Genomic DNA, 27,666 nt, shown 5'->3' with positions numbered 1-27,666 from the left:
AAGGAGTTTTAATCCTCTGCCGCAGCAGCGGATCAGCCGGTAATGCGAGGAGGGGGATGCACGGTCGGTCGGACGGACATCAAGAACGGCTAAAAAAGCCGAAGACAATTAAATCTAATATATATACTTTATAAAAAAGGTGACCGACTCGACCGAAAGCTCCTCCTCTCTCCGAACGGGCTATAGGAAGTTACAGGACACCGTTCATTTTCGTATTGTTCTCGCCGAGGCCTGGGAATACGAAAGCTGGCGTTTTTTGACGCAAATAAATGGGTGATTACGGGTTCGGATTGTTACAGACAGCGAACGTCAGTAGCGGCACAACACTGTTCGGCGGAGGCGCCTTTACACCCTATTCCAGCCCGTCACCGGTGCGCCCCAGCAGCTCGCCTCTGCTGTCCCCTCTTTTCCCGTCACATCAGCGCAACATGCAGGATGAGCCTGCGGGACTGACAGCCACACAGTCCAGCGAGACCGACAGCGACAAGAGCAGCACCACCGACAACGACCTGAGCCGTTTCTCCGCCGCGGGTCACGCGCAGACAGTCGGTGACCTTCAGCACGACCGGAACATACATCATCAGTTAAGTGAGCAGGCTGAGCCTCCCACACCCCACCTGCCGCCGCAGCAGCAGCAACCCTACTCCTCCACGGGCCTGGACACCGATGCGCCATCGTCCAAGGTAAAAATTCAGATGGAGTCCCCCAGCGCCCACCACATTAACAACGGCACCGGTGGCAGTAACATGCTCGGAGCCGCTTTTCCGAACCTCCCCCATCAAGAGATGCAGACGCCCGGGGGCGGCGGCGGCTCGGCTTCCCCCACTCTGCCTGGTTTCGGAACGCCGTGGTCCGTTCAGACGAGCTCCCCCCCTCCGCCCGTCTCCAATTCTGCCAACGCAATAAACCCGATACCCACCACCGAAGCGGACAACTACTACCCAGGCATCCCCTCCTCTATCAACCCCGGCTTCTTCCAGAGCTTTTCACCCAACCCGTGCCCCGTGCAGGGTTTCGGCAGCCCCTTCTCCCCGCAGATCAACGTCGCCCCTCAGCAGCCGCAGAGCCGCCGGTCCCCGATCAGCCCGCAAATGCCACCGCCGCAGCAGCAGGGCGCCTTTCTGCAGCAGCGGAACAACTACAACCACCACCACCAGGTGAGCGAATCGACACCAGTACAATACTACAAAATATGTACCATGTAATAACTACGTTAAAAACGCTGTTTAGGCTAAGGATGAAAGTGGCCGTTGAACTGTCATTGTGACGTAACTGCGGCCTTGAAACGCTGCTGTTGCGTCATAATGCACTGCTGCACGCTCAACAGAACCATTGTGACGTCTTCGCTTAGAATACAAACGCCACACCGCAGTCCAGGCTAAATGAAGTAAGTTAGCCAGAATAGAACCGTCTTGTATTCTTGCTTGTAAAAATAGCAGGCAGTGCACAGGTTCTGAATGTACACAGTATACTGCTAACCACCAATAGAATTCAATGAAATGTTAGCAATGAAATGGTTAAAATCAAATAATATGACTAGAAAAGCCACTAGTCACTGTAAATGCAAGGTCAGATGGAGCCTGCTGCATTATGGGATACAGCATTCTGTGCAGGGTGCTCTTGTTGTATATACAGTATGCATACTGGGTACTGTCGTAGTATGCTGTTCTCATAATATGGATATGGGCCCATGGTGCACAAGCTGTTATTGCTTAAAGACTTCACGTGACATTCCAGAGATAACTTGACCTCTAGGGCATTCAGTGAAATCTCCTATTGAGCGCCAGCTATGCCAACACCCTGCTAACTACAGCATTGTTTGAGAAAGCTGCTATTACTGTAATCTGCAGTTAAATCTTCACAATACAGCACAGGCATTTCACTAATATGCCTTGGTGGCCATTTTGGTGGAAGCTGCTGTATCTTTATTTCAAAATGCATAGCGGTGTTTGAGGAGTGCACTCACAAAAATAAAGGTGCTGAATCACGATGCCACAGAAGAACCGTTTTGGGCTGTATGGTTCCATAAAGTAACTTTAACAGCTGAAGAACCTTTCGGTTTCACAAAAGGTTTTTAGATTATATAAAGGTAAGGAATCATACAAAGAACCTTTGACTCAATGGTTCTTTGAGGAACCAAAAATGGTTCTCCGGTCACTGTGAGGTGTGTGGCACTGCCCTTGCTACATTATCTACGGCGTCACAGCAAAATAAAATAGTTTTTGAGATTTGATTAATTTAAATGCGATGAGATTAAAGGATGGAGTCTGGCAGAAAATCATCGTAAATGATTTGTTTAATGAATTGTTCAATAAGAAAATAATTAACCTTTATGTTGTTGGCTTGAGTCATATTTAAAAGTGATTTGCAGCTTCTCCTATTCGATGATCCAGAGAGAAAAACGGTTGACTGGCAAGTAGATTTTTGACAAATCTAACCCAAGCACTGCGTTTTATGTATTTTAGGCCTTGGTGTCATTGTAGTGGGGGTGGGGTAGAGGAGGAGGGGGACATGGTAGTCGCATGATTTTAGGAGTGGGCTTTTTCAGTTAGTAAACATTGTGCTGTTTTTTTTGGGAGGAGTTTTGGTGGAGACAGAAAGACAGCCGCTAGCTAGCTAAGTTTAGTTTGTTTGTTTGGGAACACTTTAAAATAAGGTTGTATTTGTTAACTTAAGTAAATGCAGGCATTAATGGTGCATTAACTCATGTTAAGAAATACTGTTTTTAAACAATGACTGGACAAAATTGGATTTAATCTGAGTATTTAAGTTCACTCACTGTTCAGGACCACAAATGCTATTTGAAAAGTTAATTTTAATTGACGTAACCAGATTCCCCGACCCATACACGCTAATGTAATGGATGGAAGATGAGACAGGATTACCTCCAGTTAAGTGCCCTGACATCTACACCTATCTCATAGAGAAACCGAGCATGGATAGTAAAGAGAAATTGAGGAACTTGTATTAGTGTTGGCCGATATGCCCCATAGTAAGAGTGTCCCATCGTCAGCCTGCGAGATCATCGATACATGATAGTATTGGGGGGTGGAGCAATAGTTTACTCATTTTTGTATTTGTTCAATTTTTACTCGTTTATGACAAGCCACTGGATTGGTGGACAAAAAAGAAGCTGCTTTTCTGTGTGGGCAGCTGGCAACACTGTTACGACTGCAACCTTAAAACTGATGCCATTAATCCGAGCGCGTCATTGATCCCCAGGTGCTTTGAAATTACTTGCGTGCCAGGGAGCAAGAACAACTAATTTACTGTATTTAAACCCCTGCGCACCTACCAACCTCTTTAGTGAAAGGGAATGTAGTTGTGCGTATTAAAAGCTCAGGTGCAAGGAAGAGTCCGACTCATGTGCAATGCACATAACAAGTATAGGTGACAGAAGGTGCCCATACTGCATGCGTTCAGGTCCGAGCAAGAGTTTTAAGGGGCCCACATTAAAAGTTCAGGTGTGAGGAGTACGTCTGGTGCGCATTACAAGCTTTCGTGTGAGGAAAAGTATGCAATGCAGATGGGTTTGCAAGTGCATGTATGTTCATGTGAAACTATCATGATAACAATAAAAGCATAATCATAATTTAAAACTATAATGGGCAAACAAGCCAACTATCATCACAAAGGCCCAATATCGGCCATATGTCTGACTATCATCAATAGACGATAGTGTCGTCTATCACCACAACCCTTTTTAAACCCCGTTTTATTGCATTCAACCACAGTTGTCGTCAGGTTTTTTGCCTAGCAGTGGCAGCAGGTATATGATACATTTCAAACTGGAGCTGACTCTATGCTGATTTCTATTGGCTACCTCCAGTTTTTCTTTTGTTTTGCCTTAAGCTTTTGCTCGTGACGTAGGCTCTACCAAACTGTTAACCCAGATATTTTCTTTACTTAAACAATGAAGTATACATAACCTAATATTTTGTTTTTTTGCACATACACTTAGTTCATTTAACTTTTAAGTGTATAAAATCCATTAGACTAAAACATTCAAGTGAAATGAACTTATCAGTAATAATCAGTTCTTAAAGGACAAGTTCGGTATTTTAGACTTAAAGCCCTGTTTTCAGATTGTTTATGGTGAAATAGAACGGTTTTGACTGAAATTTCGACATTTGCGGCTGTCCTGAGAATTTTCGCGTGTTTGTGTTTCAGCTCAGATCTCTACAATGGGTTTAATGGTGCACTGGAACAATCCTTCCTAAAATGCATTAAACTTTTGTTTACAAAGACGTGAAACTCACCGAGTGGTCAGGGGTGTTCACTGATATGCTCACATAAAAATCGCTGCAAAAGATGCTTTCCAACAGCTGTTTTAGCATTCGTTGTTAACTTGTGGACCTATTATCCCAAACGCCTCACACCCGTACATTCTTCCGCTTAGAGCTTGAATAATAAACACTCCAGCCCAGGTGGTGGCGCTAATCCGCCATTGCCAATTGCAAGAATAGAAACAAAGTTCCCGGCGCGGAGTAATACCGTACCTCACAGCACATCTAATACATGTCAATGGAGTTGGTAAAAACTATGATAAAACCTGTTGGAATGCGTCTTTTGGAGCGATTTTTGTGTGAGCATATCAGTGAACACCCCTGACCACTCGGTGAGTTTCACGTCTTTGTAAACGAAAGTTTAATGCATTTTAGGAAGGATTGTTCCAGTGCACCATTAAACCCATTGTAGAGGTCTGAGCTGAAACACAAACACGCGAAAATTCTCAGGGCAGCCGAAAATGTCGAAATTTCAGTCAAAACCATTCTATTTCACCATAAACAATCTGAAAACAGGGCTTTAAGTCTAAAATACCGAACTTGTCCTTTAATGTTGTAAGAAATACCCATAATCCATTGTGCCATAATATTTGGATTATTTAAGCTTTTTCACAGAATAAGAACTAATAAGAACTTTAACTACTTAAATATTTTTATATAAAATGTCATAGAGGTTTAAGCTCTTATATTATTGATGTTGTTTTGATGTAATGATAATTTTATGAAGTCACCGTTCAGGTAATCAGTGTTTACTTACATGAACCCTGTTCAGCACATTTTTTTGTATTTCTCCCCACAGTACTGTCAACTCTTGTCAAAAACGAAGTTTTGTGTGTGTTTATGTGGAGAATGAAGCGTATTCAATTACTTACTTATAGACAGTCATGAATTTTGTGTTAAAATGACATTTATAACACTAAAGGTAACTTAGTTAACTAAATAGAGATGTTGGACAGACCAATTGATATTACTATTTCTTTTTTCAAGTTCAATCAACTTAAAATTAAGTTTACTGAACTTGATTTAAATGTAAGCCGTTTCTCAAAACCAAGTACGCCGAACTCGGACTTGTGTCCTTCGTAGTTCGAACTTGCAAGTTCAGACTCGGAAGAACGAACTCCTGACACGAAATGCATTCTGGGAAACTTTGCTGTCAAAAGTCCACACAAGTCTCTTCTGATGCATCCTCGATAAAATGGGCGGATCAAGAACACATCCGGGGATTTTATGTGAACTTGGGCTTGATGTGAACTTTGAATTGGAACAGTACTTGGGCCGCGACTGATGACGTTTCACAAGTCCACAAGAACACAAGTACAGACAAGAACGCATATTGAGAAACGGCTGTACTCTTGATTTAGTTTACTTATGTTATTTTTTTCTTTAATCCAATTCTTTAAGTTAATTCAACTTGACTGGGTTTACAGTGCAGTGGCATTCAGACTAAATCATGCTGCCGTAACAGCTGATATTATTGCAAATCGACAGCCTCTTTTCAGGAGTCGAAATTCTGGGCTTATGTGTTAGGTGTGGATGATTTTGAGAATTTTATGTCATGGTTACATCACTGATATTCATGATAAAATTAGCACTGGTTTATAATTAGGAATAATTAGTCTGTTTTAATTAACTGTGCAAAAACAGCTTTAGATTTTGTAACAAGAGTTAAAAACAGGAAATCTAATAGCTTAAAAAGATTGTTTGAAGTTGAAATGAGCCAATGAATGTACACACATGTGACTGCACATTATTTTAACATTTATGTTGCTTGACAGCTGTAGACAACTACACTTCATTGCGCAAAACTAAAAACTCTTTTGTTACCCGTCCTTTCTAAATTTACATTGCTTTGTGTTTTTCATTGACATCTAATGTAAATAATAAATCTGTTATACTGTATACAGATTATAATAGTCTCTACTGTCTCTATATTCACTTGTATGGTACCATTTCTACTTCACTATGTGGTTTCATTCGTGCTGCAATTCTTATACACTCAACATCATCTTGCAGTGTCTAGACAACATCAACTGTAATTATCTCTCACGATCTCCAAACACTGAGATTGTACACACCAGATTGTAGGAGCACACAACCTAAAACCCACATGTGCTCGCTCAATGCTCAAGTCATTACCCAATTATACACCATAGACATTATAAGGATGGGTGTGGCACTACTATACGTGTACATAATGCAATGACGACACCCACATCACATACATAAATAATGCATATTTGTTTTTTGTCCTTGGGTGTGCAAAAAAGAGATTGACTCAGTTCATGGGATGTGCAGTGTGCAAAGATTTAAGTCTTCTTACAACAGGACAGAGTCTGGCCATGCACAAACTAACAGACTTGCACACGGGTGATTACAGCGATCTCCCTCTTCCCCCTAATGGTTTTATAATGGTTTTTATTAGGGATGTTCATATTGACCGGTTAACCGTAGGTAAGAATTTATGACCAAGTAATATTATCTTAATATATAAATATTATAATATTACAGACATTTAGCCACTTTTCTAACTTTGATTTTTAAATGATATGAATTATTTCTGCCCTGACGGTCTGGTAAAGTAATCATTTGTATGAGAAATCATTTGTACTGCATATATGTGCGTGCTTGTGTATGGTTTGGAAGTTGCATGGAGCTGATCCGTCTCGCGCCCGTCCTGACAGACCTTCGCTGAACGCCTCTGTCCTAAACCCTGACCATAAACATCTCTATTTGTACAGAAAGAAAAAGATGCTAAACCAAAACATTTTGAAATGTGTCCTGCTTTAGAAATGGCCAATCCAGTCATTTATATTGATCAGTGGTCTAAGCACACCTTCTGTTTGCCTCTAGCCCATGATGAAGCAATCCCCGTGGGGAAACCACCAAGGAAGCGGTTGGAATTCCGGAGGGATGAGCTGGGGCAGAGACCATCGGCGTGGGGGTGGCATGGGTGTTCCCGGTTCGGTCAACCAAATCTCTCCCATGAAGAAACCGTTCTCCAGCAACGTCATTGCACCACCTAAATTTCCCCGCTCTGCCGGCACCCTTGGACCCAAGTCTTGGATCGAAGAAAATATGTTCCGTACTGACAACAACAGCAACACGCTGCTACCCCTGCAGGTATGTGTGTGTGTTTAGAGACGTGAATAGACTCAATAGATGGGTCCCTCTAAGTCAGATGGTGATGCCAAGGTCACAGTTTCAGGTAGAAAGTAATGCACACACAGATAAAATGAATAGGCACTGTAAGGGGCTTCAGATAAAAGCATCTGCCAACAGCATAAATACAAATGGAAATAAATTGGTACCACACAATATGCCATCGCAACCAATCACAAAAATACAGTGTAGTGATGACCATCACAAGTTTGTTCATATATAAATTGTGTGTGTTTTGGTGAGCCCTGTCAGAGGATCTGAAGACAATATTCCGTGACAGTGAGGTCATAAAACGTTTCGGTGGTTTTCTTCTCTCATTATTTGTTTGTCTCAGGTGTTGTCTCATAGGCTAACTCAATTCTCAAAACTCAATAAATGTAAAAAAATAAAAAATCTTCTTTAAATCATTGTAATATAAAAATAACAATATGATCAGCAAAATGTGGATAATAGAAATACTTAGAAAAACAGGAGGTTTTTGTTTATCAACAATTACAAACCAAATAATATATTTTCAACGGTGAGATTAGAAAATATTATTAATATAATTCAGCCTTTAGCACATGGTTGGTGCATGGTTGAAAAGCAACTTTACAGAAAACATTTTGGCTCAAAAAACATTAGCGCAAAAACAGAAAATGATTAAGAAATGATATAAAAACAAGAAAATTCTCATGTCAGAATTCCCCAAGTGAGCAAGAAAGTAAATCTCCAATAGCGTTTAAAAGTCCAGATTATAAGTGTTTGATAAAACTGAAAGTGAGCAGAAGCGAGAGTGATTCTGATGGGGAGAAGGGAGAGTGACACAGGTTTTGTTTCATTGTTTTGTAGACGAGATGAAACAGCAGGTCATTTACATGTGAATCACTTCAGTGTTTCTGGATACACCCTGTCTGTTAGATTCCCTTTACCCATCATTGCACCTGAAGGAGGGGAGGGGTGCGTCCAGCCTCGTTTCAGGCGTGGTAGTTTTAGGTGACGTTTAAAACTTTACCATATATGTGCCCTTTGCGCAATACAGTATTTACATCTGTATGTAGGTGAATCATACACGTTTGATTAATACTTTATCAATAATTATTATTCTGATTATTATTTCGGGAGTGAACTGTGACGTTTTGACAGGTTTTGTAAGATTCACCCATGTACATTTGAATTGAGTCTGTTTTTTAGGCTGTTCTGCATCACGTAAGCAATCATGCGAGGGAAGACAAATTCTCAGCTCATTTTAAAGTGGATCACGTTTGCCACCAAGGCTGAGTCCTCAAATGGGTCCACGGGTCTAACAGAAATGAAACGAGGAGCCTGAGATGAGCCCGGTCAGGAAACAGGCTTGACTGAACTAGTATCTATGGCATTGTTCATTTCCATAAACAGGGTGCTGTACGGAATTCCTGAAATTCCGTGCGCCTCTCCTCGTGTCCTCGTCTCTCTGTTAGTACTGCGTTCCATAGGTGCAATGCGTCTTGTTTTGAAAACAACAAATGACTCGAAGAAAACGGCAGAGGTGTCTATTAGGTGGACTTTTTGAATTAGATTTTTAAATAAAATAACATTTCATAGATGAAGGAAGGAGAAACATTACAAACCACTTTCTCAAGTTCATTTTTAAGCATAGCAGTGTGTTGGGTTAGAGATAACAAAGATAGCGAGCATATCAGTTGACTTAAAGGCGCTGTAGAATGTAAAACTGTATTTATGTAGGCATAGATGAGTAATAAGAGTTGTGTACATGGTAATGATATATCATGAACACGATTGTTTTCTTCTTCTTATGTAAACCTTGTGCACGCAAAAGACAGCTGGAAAACAGACCAATCTCAACATAACACCAACTGTGACGTCACAGTTGAGATGTACGCCCCAACATTAAATGACACATTAAATTAAGTTCAATGTTGTTACAAGGATAAAAATAAAATTTGTGACTTCTGAATTAGCACTTTATATGCAAGGGCTGTGCAATTAATAGATTTTTTTATTTTCAATTTTGATTTTTTTTATTCAAACGGTTACAAAAACAAAACAATCGAGGTAAAACAATAATTGTGCCTCATTCCATTTCTGTTGTTTTGTCTTTTATTATAAATCCAGCGCATCACGACCAGGACGAGTGAATCAGCTCTCTCTCTCTCTCTCTCTCTCTCTCTCTCTCTCTCTCTCTCTCTCTCTCTCTCTCGACACACATGTACACAGCTGCACTCTCGCTTTGTCCAAATTCAGATTGCTAAATAGTTATCCTGTTTATATTTGTAAAGTTTATTGTATTGAATTACTACTAGTAGCTCCCACTAAAGATACAGAGATTATCTTTTGTCTTTTAGTCCCTCCCGCATTTCATAAATCCCTTTTCATGGGTACCAAAGACGTCACTTCTGCCATGCCCGCAGCCATTTTTGTGTCTGTCTTGGCAGCGAACACGGCATATCTAATGTGCTAAATGATCACATTTATTAGTTTAATTGAGGGTTTACCAGAGACAAAATGCTGATCATACAATCTGGAGTTAGATGTCGGCTGCCAGCGAGTCCCTCCAGTTGTTCCCAGAAGTAAAATAAAAAAATCACATTTTTGGGTTTATTCGTCATATTCTGTATTAAATATTTCCAAAAATTAAAAAGGTCTCATAAAAATTATGTGTAAACATAAAGTCTGTTTTTACACACACACAGAGCTACTGAAGGAGCTGCTCTGAGAAAAAGCCAATCAGAGCAGAGTTCAACATTATTATTCATGATAAATAAGGTAATAATAAGGTAATAATAGATAATTTTATTCTAAAGGCAAATCCTAGGGTTGTAAGGGATTTTTTGCACTTAATAAAGTCACAAACCTTCAATGTAGATATCAGAGAACAATTTAACAGATTATTACAATGCATTCTTTAGCACATTTAATTCATTTTTGCATTTTTTTATGCTCAATAAATTAAAACTTTTAGATTACTTTCACTCTTTTTATAAACATCTGTTCACATTTTAAATGATTGGCATCCGTGCATTTTTTTTATCCGGTTACACTTACTGTTCAGTTGTTGCTTGTCTTATTTTTTTGTGGCTAAATTGCCATATGCTGTTTTGTATCAGTGTAAACCCTTCTTGGGCTATTATAAGAACAGAAAGCGAAAAAGTCTGTTAAATTTCACAATAAACGTTACTAGCAGATTAGGGGAAGAAGAACATAGGACTCAGTTCAGCATGAGCAAGTCTTCATTCATCATGTTCCTCGCTCAGGAACTGAGCTGCTTTTCAGGTGCTATTTTTGGCGATGTCGCTTAAGCTATATTTAGCGAGGACAGCACCTTGCCAGTCTCGCTGGGTCTGTAAGTTTCAATGTGAATGAGACTGGATGCTGTAAGCAGCAGCACATGAATGATATAAGCACTGGGTTTTTAAAACCTGCTTTACCTGTGGGATGCAGATGGTTGTGACAGATCTGATTGGAGGCACCTGCGCATGACGCATTGAGCACCTGCGTCCTGTGAGCTTTTCAATCCATCTTCATTATAAAGCATCTGTCTGAGCAGGTGCAACTATTACATAGCACTAAATTAGCATTAATCGAAAAGAGATTTTCTGCTTATTATTTTGAGATTTTCTTTTGGGTACTTCATGAATCAGTGTGCATCTGGATTTTACATAAAATATACAAAGACAAATCGTATCAGGTCCTATGAGTTGTTACATTTGCTTGTGGTCCTGTTGTGTTATGTTATGTGTATATCTATATATACACCATTGTATGTACTGTATACAATGTTTGTGTAAGCTGTGTACAGTTCTTGTGCTTCCTGTGATATTCACACACACCAGTCTTGTAGGGCCAAAGGGCTGGCGGATGCATTTATCTTCACATTCCTTTTTGGGCCCATTGTGGTAATGACACAGATATCCAAGGAATGTTGTTTGGCAGGTGGTGTGACAGGAGTTCGGATGCCCCTTTGAGTGTATACAGGAGAGAAGAGGGATGTTCTCTTTAAGCCGACCGAAAATATGTAACACATGCAAATCAGTCTCGCACGTACATTCCTGCCTGGTAAATTCTATGCACAACAGTTTTCCAAACAAAATTCCAGAAGGTCTGCCACAGTATTCCAGGGATTCAGGGGTGACTTAGCATACTGGCAGCCAACACAAACAAACTCTATTCCTGCTCCAAGCGACCAGTTAGGAAAGAATGCCATTCCCTACGTTCAAGGGTGTCTTTACTGTCTGTAATCCTATCATTACAAAACAAAGACCATCACATTTTGTATATGCGTGATATGTAACTAACTGCTGTTCTGTGTAATGCATATATTGAAACTCTATCTCTCAACTGTATCCCTTTTTTTCTGCCTTAGGATCGGTCCAGGATGTATGACAGTCTGAACATGCATTCGTTGGAGAGTTCCCTGATTGACATCATGAGGGCGGAGCAGGATCCTTTGAAAGGTAAGATCCGCTTCCTGTTCGATGCACTGTTGTCATGGTAACCGCTTTTGAAGATAGGCTACTAATGTAATGTACATTAAAGAACAGATTTGTCATATTGGGACTTAATCCGGGTCTGTCTTCATTGCCGACAAAGCAAAGCTTTCTCTGGTGAGAAGTTTTTGTGTGTCAGCGGCTGTGTGTGGACATAATATAAAAAGTGAACTTATAAAACAAGTTGAGTGATAAAATGCAATGGATAAGCAATGCCAGAAGACACTAGTATGACTAATATATGAACATAGTATTTTACATCAGTTGAATTCAAAAGTTTTATAAAAACATTAATCCACTTGACAGTATACCTCAAGATGAAATTAAAATCATCCATGTGTTTAGTTTTATTGTGTGTATTTTGTTTCACTCTGGTAAAATCATGGCAGATGGCATTTCACATTAGCACCCTAACAGCACCTCTCAACCATGCTAAAATTGCTGTAATGCTTGGCCTGTTATAGCTTAATGCTTAATTTTAATTTTGTACGTTCTGAGCTGTAATTGAGTAAAATCCCAGCAGATAAACGCGTCTTACGGTCACAGCAGGGCATAGAGTCGAGTGTGAGTGCTGGGTGTGGTGCTGCGCTGAAGCTTCTTGCTCAGCTTGCTGGAGCAGATGGACCAGACACATGAGGTGGCACTAACTGCAGAGAGAGAGAGAGAGAGAGAGAAGGGTGTAAGTACAGACTATATTTAGTGCAGGACAGACTCTACAAGCCAGAGGACAGAAGCGAATAAACGGCGGACATCCCAATGGCTTCTACCAGCCCCATTTTAGTCAACATATAAAATTAAATAAATGTTTTTAATCCATGTTTCTAGTCTAGCTGTGCATGATTTAGGATATCTACAATATGCCTAAAGCAGTGGGGTTCTCAAACTTTTAGCCGTGCCCCCCCCCATATGTAGGATGCATGTCTTTGTGCCCCCCCCCAAAGAAAATCAAACGTAGAATTTGAATGATATTAAATTATAGAATTTTGCGCTGTTGGTTGGTAGCTATATTTTTCTGCGATTCAGTTACACTTAATTTGTGATAAATTAATGTATTTTTTATAAAATGGGAACAACTGCTTTAAAGTGGGGTTGGGAGGCAGTCTTATCATACTAAACACCAAATTAGAATTTAAATATTTGATGAGTTGAAGTGCAGCTAAGCCACTGCGCTCAGCTTTGGTAACGCACCGTAATGCTCTTAATCGAACAGATCGTGGAAGATGTGCTGAGCGAATCACTTCTCAGAAACTTGCTAAGCAAACCATTGCTGGGTTAATGGTTCGTCACGAGCAGTTTTGGCAGCCAACATCAGAGTTTGTGCCGACATTAGACAACACAAAATACTGAAAACAACTTCAGTGCTGTTGAAATATGAAACACTTGGCACGGATAACGGAGAACTACACGCACAATATTGGTTGGACTTGTGATGTTGTTGTACAGAATCAATAAACGGATGAAGCACAAGTTACTTCACAGAAGAAAGGAACTACCAAAACTTGTGAAGTCTGGATAATTGTGTCTCTAGATGCATCTGTTTGTTAATTGAACAACAGATGGTGTGTGTGTGTGTGTGTGTGTGTGTGTGTGTGTGTGTGTGTGTGTGTGTGTGTGTGTGTGTGTGGTAATTATCACATTGTGGGGACCAATTGTCCCCACAAAGATAGGAATACCAGTGTTTTTGTGACCTTGTGGGGACATTTTGATGTCCCCATGAGGAAACAAGCTTATAAATCAAACAAAATGATGTTTCTTGAAAATTTGAAGTAGCGGAAGGGTTTCTGTGATGGTTGGGGTTAGGGAATGGGGTAGGTAAGGGGAATAGAATATACAGTTTGTGTATAAAATGCATTACGTCTATGGAATGTCCCCACAAAACATGGAAACCAGAAATGAGGGGGAAACTCTGCAATGCTGGATTTACGGATAGAGAGATATATCACAATCTGTTGGTTTGGCATGCTCTTGACAGTGCTATGTATTGGGTTTTTGCGTGTTTGTGTGGACACAGAGCTGTTTTTATCTGCATTTATTTACAGAATATAAAATGAGGAAAACATGGTCAAAATAACTAAAAAGATGCAGTGTTTTTCAATCTTGAATAGTGCAAAGAAAACAAGTTGAAATTAATTTCTTAATAATCAGATACTAATGTTTTTAGGATATTTCATAAATATAAATATTTTGGAAAAACCTTTATATTTATACTTTTAATGGTTCTTAGTCTTTTAGATTTGCTCTTGGGTGACTTTTTGTCGCTCATGAGTTTGCTTTTGTTGAAATGAAACAGACACTTGACAGAAATGGCCGTAATACATGTAGAATGATGATTAGTGTTCTCTTAATTCATATATTTTTAAATCTACATTACAGTCTCTGGTTTAAATGTATTTTTTGTGTGTAAAGTGCTCACATGTCTTTGTGTCATGTGACAGAGTGTCAGACGTTTGACTGTATGTGTGTCATGTGACCGGTTCAAACTTAAGATGTTTCCCAGCTTAGTTAGGTCATCATAGTTTAAAAGATTTCCATTAATGTTAGGCAATGTGTCTAATATTTACAATACATTCCCAGTTAATTTGCTGGTCACATAAAATGAAGCAATGATTTGTTATGTAGCTCAGTTACTAAAGCATTGTGTAATCAGCGCAAGGGTCATGGGTTTGATTCTCCGAGAATACACGTACTGATAAAAAATGTATCATTGATGTTTCACGATTTGTGAGTTTGTGAGAGCTTTAAGGTGAACATAACTACAGAAGCACACATGACTTTAGAATGGGAATGGTTTGATTACTAATCAATGATTGGTCTGTGTCATCGTCTCTTTCTTTCTCTTTTCTTCATGTTCAGGCCGTGTGGGATGTCCCCACCCCGGCGCTGATGGCCTGCTTATGTTCAATGGTAATTATAACAGTGACCTTTCCGTTTCCATGTTGTCATTGACACACTCAAATCCATCAGAGAGCATCCTTACACAGCCCAGCTAATATAGAACAGGGAAATCATAACAGTTTTGAGGTCCTGAATAGCATTTTAGGGTCCTGAAAACACAAAGTTTAATAGACAGGTTCCAAAGTGCAAATTTTGATAATGACACTTTGTTGTCTCTCTGTAAAGCGTGAATCTGTGATATGGTGAAGTGTTCATTCAGTCTATAGGTATGTGTGAGTATTACCAAAACAACAATGGTGGTCTACAGGACTGTGTTTGTGCTGCTTAAAGGGTTAGTTTACCTCAACATGACAATTTGATCATAAATCACTTACCACTGTGTTGTGCTAAACCATCAAGTAATTCGATTTTCTTCAGAAAACATTTTTTTAGATATTTTTAATGAAAACCAGAAGGCTTAAACAGCCCGTATAAATACACAAATTACTTGCCAGCGTATTCTGTGTCTAAACTACTGATGGCACATGGACCTTTTTGGCAATGTCTGGGGAAAAGAATTCTGAAACTAACTTGGACAGTCACAAACATCCCAGTTGTCATCAAAAATATCTAAAAATGTGTTCTGAAGACTTGATGGAAACAGATTATACAATTATAATTTTGGGGTAAACTAACCATTTAAGGTACTCATTGTCTGTCTAAACAAAACTGCTCAATGCTTTTGCGGTCTTGATTGTTTGTATTTATCACTCTGTAGAAGATTGAAGTGCTTCTCTACAAAGTGACATCGCCATCTACTGGCCTGGCACGCATAATACAACGTTTTTAGTTATTTTCTGTGTTAATTATCTGTGTAAATGCAGATTTTTTTTGACAGCATTGCTGTGTTTATGTGAAATGTTCAAAAACGCAAAAAAAAAGTTATGTATTAGTCATTATGAGAGACACAAAGTCATGCTATAGCCTCAGCTATTGGCCAATGCTGTAGTTAAACTGGTAAATTAATATATTCATTATATATCAAAGCATCAAGTGCCTCATGGCTTTTATAAAACAATTACTACAATGCTAAAAAATATTTTATAAAGCAGATTAATGGTCACTAGAAGATTTAATCCCCAACATGTTGATATATCATGAATGCTGACAGTAAATAGGCCGTATCTTAATATTTTAGCACATCTGCAGTGCTGTATTGACCCATCAGCAGCACCAATGACTAAGCATCACAGTAGAATTACAACACACATCACGTTAAAATAATCCAAATCAGACAGAGCGTCTGCCAGGAGGGCTCGGTTCATTTATAGCAAGCATGAACAAATTCACTCACTGTGCTGGGAGTCACTTTGCCCAATTTAGTTTACATCTGACATTAAAGGGATAGTTCACCCAAAAAAAAATTCTGTCATTATTTACTACCCCTCATGTAGTTTTTTATTTTAATGAACTAAGCTATCCATTGAATACCTTCGTATTTGTTTTCCTACTGTGGAAGTCATTGGTTACAATCAGCTTTGTGCTTACCATCATTTATCAAAATATCTTCTTTTGTGTTTACTTGAAAAAAATTAATTTATAGAGGATGAGAAAATGATGACAGCATTTTCATTTTTGGGTGCACTAACCCTTTAAAGCATTTTAAATTTCACCTTTGTGATGGCAGATTTTTTGTAACATCCATTGGATCATAATATTTTGCACTGTAAACAGAACTGCGATTGCAAAACTAAGACAAGGCTTTGTTTTGTGATCTTTGTCTGGTTCATTAATGCTGTTTGCTATTGCAGTTGTTGAAATCCCTAACTTTAACTATTAATCTTCTGCGCAGGACGCGCCTTGTCGTTATGTTTGTGAGGAAGAGAAGTTTGCTTTTACTAGTGATTGAATTTTTCTGATGGACAAAACACTTCTGTAGAGTAATATATCCAGATACTTTGCCATGGGCTCTTTTGACTTGGACTAGTAAGCAACCATTTAAATCCTCTTAACAATGCAACTAAGCTAAGCTTCAGCAACCCCACCAGTAAAAACATTAAAAACCCTTTGGATTTGTGGCAGCAAGTTTTGCATGGAGAAGCATCATTAAAAAAATAAATAAAACGTACATTTTCAGTGCTGGTCCTAAGAGTTTAAATGGGTTTAGGTGCGGGTAAGGACATGTGCTAAAGTAAATCACATGGGTTTAAGAGCATGTTGGTCAGATGATCCAGTGAAAGATGTGCTGTGAGTCATGTGATCACTTAGAAGGTTTTTTTATAATATTGTGCTTTAAGTAATTAAGACAAAAGCACACAAAACTTGCCAAGACATTGTGTTATAGAGCAAATTACTGGGTGATATATTATATGCTGAACCTTTTAATATGGTTTAACCTGCTACTTCCATCTTAAACCAGCTACAGTAAGACCAAGGCAAGCTTCCAGCCTGGTCATGCTGGTTTAAGCTGGTCTTTTAGCCTAAAAAAAACATATTTTCCAGCTAAAACATGTCCAACACCCATCTAAAATCAGCCTGCTACACCAGCTAAAACCAGACTTGAAGACCAGCCTAAACCAACCAGTTTTTTAGTAGGGATAGCAGTGATTTTAATGGTCAGTAACTTCATGACAGGGAACATTGTTGCTGTTATATTCTAGATTCAAATGCATACTTCGGCAAAACGTCATTCAGCACTGTCAGGAATACTTTCATATAAGTCATGTCATGATCTGGTCACTCGCTAACTAGTTATTTCAGCAGACCAGCTAAACAGTCCGGTGTTTCATAGTTTTCTGTATTGTTTTTGTTCACATGCAGCCAGGAGCTATGGGAGACGACGAGGTAAAATCCATTTTCTTTGTTAAGCTGTCTGTGTTGGCATGGCAGTATTTGATGTGTATGTGTACTGTACAGTGTTTGCGTGTGTATTATGCCCTTTGTTTATTCAAAAGCTATGTATTGTTTCAATCCTTAATGGCTTTTAGTAAGGCCATTTTATCAGGTTGTTCAAGTATTGAGGTTTATGTCTGATATAATTAGCCAATATGATGAGAGCAGCTGTGATGTTGAATTCAGACAGAGCGCTTCACTGATCGGACGCTGGATGCATACACACTTTGTCAAGCATCACAGAGCAACCACAGGTGGTTCGATCACAAATAGACAGAGCTAAAAAAGGTGTTAAAGGAGCAGTGTGTGACTCATGTAGTCTCATCACATATATTCTGGTTATGGCCTGCTGTAACATCTTGCACAATCAAATGTTCAGCCCTTTAAATTTGACACCATAGACTGTGAGCACTTGTGACAGACACATTCATTGCATGTGCTCTGTGATTTTACAAATGTATGCATGCGCAGACATGCGCAGACGCCTACACGTCCATGCAGCTATGAAAATCAGGTAGTGCATTGTGCGTGAAACTAATACTTTGGGCTTCAATGCTGCCTGGTGCAATCCAGACCAATTGCGAATCACTAAATTTAACAACATTGAAGGAAATGCTACACAAGTAACATGTAGTCATCAAACTTGTATAAAGCTTAAACTTTATTTCCCAATTTGAAAACTTGGAAAAGCACTATATGTGCAAACCATTATTACACTGTTGTAAAAAGTGAGGTTTGCAGCAACAATCTCTGCTCTTGAAATCTTGAAGGTCATTTATGTGTCAGTTGATCTGTCTCAATTGATCACTTTCGATCAGATCACCTGGTAAATAGGTCAATGTGTTTCTGAGGATATAATTTCACCTGCTATTTATTTTTTAACAGGGCGCTCCTCCCTCTTCCCCATTGACGACGGTCTTCTTGACGACGGCCATGGCAACCAGGGCATCCCAGGAGTTCTGGGGTCTCCTCACTGTTACCCCCATCAGAACGGGGAGCGCATCGAGAGGTTCTCCCGCAAAGTGTTTGTGGGCGGTCTACCGCCTGACATCGATGAAGGTCAGTCTGAGATCTTGATTTTCTTTAGCTATTTTACACCTCTAAGATGGGTTGGCGCTGTTAGACAATGAGTTTTATGCTTAAAGTTCTTCTACTTTCACCATAGAAAACCAAAGCAAAGAAACCAGAAAACAAAACTCATACAACCACAAATGGCCTAAAAGAAATAAAGAAATAAAATGTATTGCTCTATGAGTAGCGCAGATGTTTGTTGTTGTTGTTTTGTTAAAGGAAGACAGTAGCCTGGTTTCCATTACAGATTAACGTAAACCTTTTGAAAAAAAGCAATTGCAGAATGATGGTGTAAGGAGGTCCAAATATGACCCCATCCATCCGTTTGGCCCAACGACGGAATCCAAACGGCATGGCCGGTTTATAGCGCATTCGGTCTTTTCCGGTGCTTCCGGTTTTAACATTACGCAACTTAATATCTGACTCCAAAGATATGAAACGTATTGTAATATGAATCAAATTGATGTAAATATAGAATTTGGATAAACGTTTGATCATTCTATTTAACTCATGTTAACATTGAACTCATTCATTCGATTACCCATGTCGTATCGGTCCACATCGGCCGTTATGCAGATTCCGAACACATATTTGACCGTACTAGAAGTTATGACTAACACAATTTAACAATGCCGCTCCCGCAATCTCTTGCTAAATGTCCCAAAATAGCCTCATGCAATCGTTTGTATACAACTTAGTACAAAATTCACACTATAACCAGAGGTTCGGGCTTAGCACCATCTAGCCGAATATAGTTAAATCATATTACTATATACAACTTAATTATAGCAGAAATCATGACCAGCGGTTATGACTTATCACTCCGATAGCCCACATACAAATACGATTACCCAACAACTTAGTGAAAGTTAAATAATTAATCTACCATGCAATAACTAGAGGTTCATGACTAAAGCAATTTTAACAATACCGCTTCATGTGTACGGACTCTCATTAAAACGTATCCATATAGCCTCACACAATATGTTATATACAACTTAATTCAAAGCCTTACAATGATCAGAGGTTCGGGCATAGCACCGTCTAGCCGAATATAGTTAAATCCTATTACTATATACAACTTAATCAAAGTAAAGGAAATGATTAGAGGTTATGACTCATCACCCTGATGGCCCACATATAAACACGACTGCGTAACAACTTAGTTAGAGGTAGAACTTAATTAACATGAATTAACCCCGATCAAAGATATGTGGTAACAAAGGATATCGTAATACTTTATAGTAACTTAGAAGAGTCAATAATACAGAGCAAATTAGAATGAATGCAAATGTAACAATTTATTAACCAGGTAGGTAAAACATAATTCAGAAGCCAATTTACATTCCAATTCAAATACGAAACAAACAAAAAACCATTGCATACCTGGTAATGAGATGAAGATCTGGTTACAGATTCCTCAAAGTAAAATAAAAAGAAACATGATGCTGTATCAAAGATACAGCATCATGGGGGTACATTTCTAGATATCGAAAGTCCCGCCTAAGTCTTCTACACATCTCCTTAAATAACCAGAGAACAAAGCATCTAGGAGTTTGGTATTGATTGGTTGTTGTAAAATCAGGGGTGTAGCCTAATATACATACAGTGGGTGATTGGTCAACATGTCTAAGTTAGGAGTTGTCTCCCAACATTAGGTTAAGTTTACTTATTTATTGTCACAGATTAACATTGAATCCTGTTGTCATATTAACAAACCCAAATGTACCACTTGCATTAAAACACTTCATATAACACCAAACAAAACCAGTTTCACATTCTTTGTACATGTAGAATGTATTGCTTTTATAAAACATGAGGAGAGGGGGACAAGAAAGTGTGGTCGGGTGTGACTCTGTCCCACACCATGGGGTAACTGTCTTGGGGGGTAGATGTGAATTCTTTGAGGAAGGTTTCGGGGTAGATGTGAATTCTTTGTGGAGGGTTTCAGATGATAATTCAACAAGGAATTAGGAAGCGGTTTCCTGTGGATTCAGCCATTTGTTGCTGGCTTAAGGAAATACCTTTTGTCAGGGTTTGGCACCACCATTCAGCTCTTACAATGGTTTCCTAAAAAAGGTAACATTTTCCTCTCGTGATTAGAAAATTCATGGTGTCACATGTTGGAAGGTTTATGTATATGGAATCCACCGCACAATACATTAACTTTGTTTGAAAGAGACACCAATGCTTGGTGTGTCATTCAAGCAATAATGGCAAGGAAAGCTCCTTATACTCAGGAGTATCTGGGAGGTTATAGTTAGAGGTTAACCGATAGGGTTTTTACCGATAACAAATGTGTAGTAACCATGTATTTTTGTGTATTGATTTTAATGTTTCTCTGGTGCCACTGTAATCTTTTCTGCGGCACTCAATAACAGTGCTGAGAATCCCAAAAACCTGTAGTGAGAAACTACTTAATGTTTTGACAGCCCTATCAATTATTAATACCAATAAATATTATCAATATATCTTATGTATACATTCACCAAGTAGATATTTAACAGATCCTGGTTTAGTTGAAGTGCAAGGTGGACATTTGAATTGTTTTTTGCGTCATTTTAAGTTAATGCTGATGAGAAATGAGAATATTTGTTGTAGAGAAAAATCTGTAACTTTCTCATGTTTCATGCAGATGAAATCACAAGCAGTTTCCGGCGCTTTGGTCATCTGGTTGTTGATTGGCCACACAAAGCAGAGAGCAAATCGTACTTCCCACCTAAAGGTACTTCTAGTTACATTTTAAATACAGTGTCTGTCTGTACATCCTGTATATACCCTACATTAGCAGTGTTTACACATCGCATTTGTTTATTTACCTATATTATTTTGTTATTTTCCTTTATACCTTTATAGTGTTTGAATAACACATAATAGTAGGCTACTGTACTGTATATAGACATTAAAACAATGATATACAGTGTCAAAAATGTATGTTTGAGAATATGGTAGACCACAATATTCTGACCAGAGTGTTAAAGGTGCCGTTGAATGTAAAACTGAGCCTCAAACACGATTGTTTCCTTCTTCTTATGTAAACCTTAAAGACTTAAAGACAAACATAATATCAACATAACACCAACTGTCACTGACGTTACAGTCGAGATGTATGCACCAACATTAAATTAAACATTAAATTAAGTTCAATGTTGTTACAATACTAGAAACAAATTTGTGACTGCCGAGTTAGCGCTACTGTATATGCTAGCTAATGCTATATGCTAGGCTAAAGTTCTACTATTGACGTTACGGTTACGTTTTGCGGGTCCATACTGAAAAAACACAAACTTACCACTCAGAAACGTCCATTAACAATCTCCAAACAACTGATTATTCCTCAAAATCTGAATCTTCATCTGATACAGACTCAAACATAAGATCTGTTTACACACACAGAGCTACTGAAGGAGCTGCTCTGAGAAACAGCAAATCATAGCAGAGTTCAACATTATTATTCATGACCCTTTCAAATAAGGTAATAATAGACCATTTCATTCTAAAGGCAAATCCTAGGGTTGTAAATGGACATGTAAAACTGTCTCTGGATAATTTTTGCACTTTATAAATCCACAAACTGTCTGTGTAGATATCAGAGAACAATTTAACAGATTATTACAATGCATTCTTTGGCACCTTTAAACAAATCAAAGGTAATTAGTATAACAGAATAAATATTAGCTATAAACTTAGTATACAATATGGACATTATCTGTACTTTTTTTTTCTTTTTTTTAAATGACATCACTGTGCTGTACTTTTATTACTGTATATATACATCACCCCATCTTTACCAAAAGCTATGTAATATGGTGCTTTAGTAATGGATGAAGTAGTCATGCTTTATTCTGATTGGCTGCATTGTGGCTTGTTGTCTAGGTTACGCCTTCCTCCTGTTTCAAGAGGAGAGCTCAGTGCAGGCCCTGATCGAAGCCTGTCTGGAGGAGGATGGAAAACTCTATCTGTGTGTGTCTAGCCCCACCATTAAAGACAAGCCTGTGAGTCCAGACACAACACATATTTATACGCACATTATAAAGGCGGCTTTTCACTGTACACGACATTCGGACTCGACTGTTGGAGTACGGCCCAAAGTCGTCATGAAATTTTAGTTTAATCATAAATTCGTGCCAACATGGGAAAGAAGCTCATTCCAGCGCAAGAGCCATCAATCACAAAATATTCACTATAGTGGAATAAATACAAAGACAAAGACGGACAAAATTTTGGGAGAGAACATTAAAAGATTAAAAAGAATAATGTGTACATATTAAATGAATAATTTATTATTTATCAGTAATTACGCATCCGCAGATGGTCGTCACCTCAAGCAGCCGCTTTGCGACTCTCTATAGGGAATTAATGACTTCCGGTTTATCGGACATCGTTTGTCAGTGGTACAGTGGAAAGGTGCCTTAAGGGGCGATTTCAGAGGGAGTCTCGTTGGCCAAATATATTTTAGGCTTTTGTTTCACGATGCATCTTTGTGTCATGCTTCAGGTCCAGATTCGTCCATGGAACCTAAGTGACAGTGATTTTGTGATGGACGGCTCTCAGCCACTGGACCCTCGTAAGACCATTTTTGTTGGTGGAGTGCCACGCCCACTCAGAGCAGGTACATCGAATAGATAACTAGATTTTTTGGGCAATTTTGTTTGAAATAAGCACTCTAATCTTGATCTTGAGATGCCAATAAACAAAATTAGGATTTTAAGATGTTAATTTTTTTAATGTTTCACTCGCAGTGGAGCTGGCCATGATAATGGACCGCTTGTATGGTGGAGTGTGTTATGCGGGTATCGACACCGATCCAGAGCTAAAGTACCCAAAGGGGGCGGGGCGTGTGGCCTTTTCCAATCAACAGAGCTACATCGCTGCCATCAGCGCCCGATTCGTCCAGCTACAGCATGGTGACATTGACAAACGGGTAACTAGATGGTGCTGTTTAATTTTCAAAATGTGAAAAGTTTGCTGTTTACTTTAACCAAAGTTTGCTAAAAATGTTACATTTATTTGTGTGACGCAGGTGGAGGTGAAGCCGTACGTCTTGGACGATCAGCTGTGTGATGAGTGTCAGGGAGCGCGTTGCGGTGGAAAGTTCGCTCCGTTCTTCTGCGCTAACGTCACCTGCCTGCAGTATTACTGTGAGTTCTGCTGGGCGAACATCCACTCCCGCGCCGGCCGCGAGTTTCACAAACCGCTCGTCAAAGAGGGAGCCGACCGTCCCCGCCAGATCCACTTTCGCTGGAACTAAAGATGGGAGAGCCGGGAACGGTAGCATGCAAGACGAAGCCGAAACAACACGTCCGCAGCGGGAAATAAAAAGATGCTTTGTTTGACCCCTGAACCCAAGCTGTCAGTATAGAATCGTGTAACCATATACAGTATACAGAGAATATATATGACTATAAATATAAATATATATCTTTATCTTTTGTAGCAGCCAGAAACATTACAAGCCTCAGTTTATTTCACCAAACCACTTCTTTCTCCCCCCTCCCTGCACATCTCAGGCTCGGATCAGAGTTTTTGTGGTACTTTCATGTTTTTTAAAAAGGAGATTAAGAAAAAAAGAGATTGATTTTTTGTAGTTTTTTCAAATTATTTTTATATGTGAGATTTACAAAGTAGAAACGAGAATGTTTTCGCTTTGGGGGGGCAGCCCGTTCGTTTCGTTTGGTCTGTCTGTGTTTGTCTGCTGCTAAATCCCCTCCTAGTGGGCAAAGTGCGCAATTGTCTCTGGAAAACCCTTGATGACGTAATTTCTGATTTCGAACCAAAGCTAGCAAAACTCGCGGCCTGAAAATGAAACGTTTCTGCCGTAGAATAAAAAAACAAGAGAATATTTCCCCTTCCCCCGTGTTCTTAGCAGGAATAGGAATGAATCAATAACGATTACTGAGACTTTCCATTTTCTACTGGCAAAAAAATAAGACAATACCTCGGAATATTAATCGGGCTTGTTATTGCTCTGCTCTTGCAATTTAATCACAAGCTATAGACGAAGCTTTGCTGCTATATAGGATTTAAACGAATAGATAGTGTAGGTGTTCTATGTAATGCCATTGTGATGTCATTGACGATGTCATCAACAGAAATGCAGTCTGTTCCCTCTCACAAAGGCATGGCCGATAGTTGCCATGGAAACACAGAATGTGAAAACTTACGTGCATGTTTGTGGCCGTACATCATTTGCATGCATTGTAAAGGTTACCAGCACATACAAACGAAAGAAAAAAAATCAAAACAGATCTAACAAAACACGATTATCGATATTAACGTTACACAGATGAATTTAATGTAGCATGAGGCGAGAAAGGTCAGACTCTTAGATATAAGATAATCAACAATAACGAAAGGTAAAAAAATACAGTGTAAAATTATTCGTAAAAAACCTTTGCATGCGTTGTTGTGACGATTCCTTTATTACGAGAGAAGTGACGTTAGTTTTTAGAGTAGTGACTTTTCTAACTTGATTATTAGTCAAGAGACGGTGTGCTGTCCTGTGGTTTTTTGTCTCGTCTTTGTGCAGTGTGAGTCTAGTTACGAAATGAGGTTTCAGTTCGGTTTGAACTTTCGAAGAACCCTCTCGACATTTAACCTTTGCCGTTCCTGAATACCTCCCACACCCCTCTTATTATGATAGTCCCTTAAGTGATGCGTCCCGTCGCAGGATAGGAACGCATCTGCGCTCTCGTTGTCGGTGGTAGCTGTGATCTAGTTGGCTGTAGACGTGAATTCGCGCAGAAAGAAACGCTGTTGTGTTTGTTGTCTGTGTGTGGACAGAGCCTAGCTCTACGTTTCGCAGATTCTTATCTGGACAAAACAAGATTACTATGAAACAGACTTGAACGGAGAAAAGAGAGGAGAGAGGAACCCCGCCGGCAGGTGGAATATTTGCGTAGCGTTGAGATGTAGTTTCTTGGCGTTATCTTGAGTAATCAGGTGATTCTCTGTGTTTGATCGGTCTTATGGACAATCTCTACAGAAGCAATGGACGCTGGTACTAAAACCAGCTGTTTGGTACTGTACTGCTCTTTTTATCTATCTAACTCCCTCGTTCTTTTTGCACTCTTTTTGCATTTCCTCGCGTTCTTGGGTTTAGTGAAGAATTCAGTGCCCTGTCGTACAGTTCCTGTGTGTGATTTCACCTTTCAAATGTCAACAGTGAGCTGAGTTTGTATGTTTTATTTATTACGTATTTGTATTGTTAAGTAAGATATTTATTTGTTGACTCTATTTTCCCAGACTTCTCAAATCACTTTGTAGGACATGTGATGCACTACTTTTCAATCTGTCTCTCCTCTCTTTTCTCAGTTCCTCTTGGTTCGGCCCGACTACGGACTGACAATTGGACTCGAATGCAAATAGTCTCTTTATATTTTATCACATCACTTTTTGTATACTATTTTATTCTAGAATAATTAGGACCTATTTTAAGTCTATTGGATAATTTAAATATTTTTTATTTTTACATAGTAACTTATTTGATGTATTATGTAAGACGCTGGACCCAGATTCTATTTAAATTATTACGGTAATCTAACCGTGTACTCTGAATAAGTAGCGAAGGCGATTTTCTAACGTGTGAAATATGTGAATCGTTTTTTTCCCCATCAAACTGGTGAACCAGTAACGGGGAAATGGTTGCGATGTCTCGTTTCAAACGAGTAAGCTCTTGTTAACACCCGTCGTTGTCTTTTCGCGAGCCGTTTGTGACGAGTACTCTGTTCTGTTTGGCGTGTTCAACACTGTTGCTTCGTACGTGTATGTGTGGGTTTTCGTTGTCGTCATTTTTTAAAAATCATATTTATTTGACTATTTTTGTAGACAGATAACTATTTGATTTATATTGTATTTTTCTATTTCCGTAGACTTTCGACGCTCACTTTATTTGCCCACGTATTTATGGTTACGTTAACACGCGGGTCACGCCGGAAGACGTAAAAGCCTGTTTCTTGAAACATCCGTGCGTATATGAATCGTATTTATGTATTATTGCTTAGCACACATCGATTTGATTGCTATTTAAGTTGGTGGTGACTTTTATTTGAAGGAAGGAAACATTGAGGGTTCTACTATGTTCATGGAAAACACTTGAGACTCTCCCCGGTTAGATGGAGGGGTATCAGCCCTCCCCTCACTGATACTCAGAAACTTGAATATAACACATTTTGAAAGGCTTACTAACCTCGAATCTGTGTTGTGACGTGCAATACTGTTTCTAATGTTTGTATAAAAAAAGTGAGATTTGCAGTGTATACCTTTTTAATGCAGATTTATTTTTTTCATTGCATATTTTGCAAATTTCTGATTCACAGTGTCATTTTTTACTGTCAGAAAAGATGAAACCCCTTTTTTTCATTGCAACTATTTTTAAATCCAGATATCTTTGTACTGATGTAAATGATTGTAGTTATTTTGGATAGTGTTTTGCTAACAAAAGGAGAAACTTTTTCATGCATATTTCTATTTCTTTTTTGTTTATTTGTTGGTTTGTTTTTTATTTTACACTAATGGTAGCAAGATATTTGGGATAATTTTTCATATTCTATATCATTAATATTATTTTGTATTTTTATGTGGAAAGATATGAATATATAATTTTATGATGCTAACTGCTAAAATATTATTTCAATTTGAATTATTTTTAAAGCTAAAATCTTTGTAATATTCTTAATGTTCTAGTTTATAAATCAAGTTTGTGTATAGATTCACACAAGTGGTTTATGAAGTGTTCAGACTGTAATTATTACTGAATGGCTCTTTGATATGCAAACTGAAGATCATGTTGTTCTTTATTTTGATTTGTTTTGTATTTAAATGGGGTGTTGATGATTACAGTCTTTTTTCTTTTCCTGAATAAAGACCCATTCTGTTCAGACACAAACCATGACTCACTGAATTTATGTATTTTAGTT

At 38.8% G+C, this 27,666-nt stretch overlaps 1 protein-coding gene across 4 annotated transcripts; it reads left to right on the top strand.

Annotated features, from left to right (window-relative positions):
* Nucleotides 1–27,635, top strand: cpeb2 (cytoplasmic polyadenylation element binding protein 2). 4 transcript variants are annotated; one of them, XM_065286563.2, is made up of 11 exons: nucleotides 1–1,157; nucleotides 7,137–7,406; nucleotides 11,788–11,878; nucleotides 14,765–14,815; nucleotides 17,606–17,629; nucleotides 18,563–18,736; nucleotides 21,384–21,473; nucleotides 22,625–22,743; nucleotides 23,246–23,360; nucleotides 23,491–23,672; nucleotides 23,772–27,635. In XM_065286563.2, the coding sequence occupies exons 1-11, from the start codon at nucleotides 270–272 to the stop codon at nucleotides 23,997–23,999; spliced, it is 2,232 nt and encodes a 743-aa protein (XP_065142635.1). In that variant the 5' UTR covers nucleotides 1–269; the 3' UTR covers nucleotides 24,000–27,635. The 4 variants fall into 4 exon arrangements, with proteins under 4 accessions (XP_065142635.1, XP_065142637.1, XP_065142636.1 ...); XM_065286565.2 differs by lacking the exon at nucleotides 14,765–14,815; XM_065286564.2 differs by lacking the exon at nucleotides 17,606–17,629.
* The last annotated feature ends 31 nt before the right edge of the window (nucleotides 27,636–27,666 follow it).

Source organism: Paramisgurnus dabryanus, chromosome 21 (assembly GCF_030506205.2).
Source record: "Paramisgurnus dabryanus chromosome 21, PD_genome_1.1, whole genome shotgun sequence".
NCBI classification, from domain to species: Eukaryota; Metazoa; Chordata; class Actinopteri; order Cypriniformes; family Cobitidae; genus Paramisgurnus; species Paramisgurnus dabryanus.
This window is presented reverse-complemented; position numbering and strand designations above follow the sequence as displayed.